Genomic DNA, 495 nt, shown 5'->3' on the forward strand with positions numbered 1-495 from the left:
ATGGCACATACAGCAGCCAGTGTTCACATTACACTGCTGTGCCACTGACCCCAATGCGTTATAGCCGCACAGCTACAGAGAAGAGAAAATTCCACATAAACAATTCATATTATCATATTATTCATATTATTCATGTTATGCATAACATAACATTTACATAAAATGGCATTCACTTTCCCTACATGTGACTGAACACTTCTAAAAATTCAGGATCCATTCAGAACCATTAAGTTTTTTAAAGTCAGATCAGGGCTGGCAAGGCTGGGCACGATTTGCCCACTCAATAGAAAATCAGTCAGAATAAAATGCAGTTCTCAGCACTGCCCTTGGCTGCTTCTCGTCCTGCCTTAAGGCATGAGCTTTTTTCCATTGAGATTGGGAATAACTCTTTTTTTTTCTCTACACCTTTTACCTGCGGGGTACCTCAAGGCTCTGTTTTGGGCCTGGTTACTTTGTTAGAAATATTTTTTTTCAGAAACACAACATCTGATACTA

General features: G+C 39.2%; 1 protein-coding gene across 1 annotated transcript in view; it reads right to left on the reverse strand.

Moving 5' to 3' along the window:
• Positions 1-495, reverse strand: part of LOC107554145 (laminin subunit alpha-2-like) — a 268,279-nt gene that overhangs the window by 96,420 nt on the left and 171,364 nt on the right. Inside the window, 1 exon segment of the mRNA XM_016236572.1 lies at positions 12-72. Within this exon segment, the coding sequence (XP_016092058.1) occupies positions 12-72 (61 nt within the window).

The sequence above is a fragment of the Sinocyclocheilus grahami genome, unplaced genomic scaffold (assembly GCF_001515645.1).
Source record: "Sinocyclocheilus grahami isolate Dianchi unplaced genomic scaffold, SAMN03320097.WGS_v1.1 scaffold492.1, whole genome shotgun sequence".
Classification (NCBI taxonomy): Eukaryota; Metazoa; Chordata; class Actinopteri; order Cypriniformes; family Cyprinidae; genus Sinocyclocheilus; species Sinocyclocheilus grahami.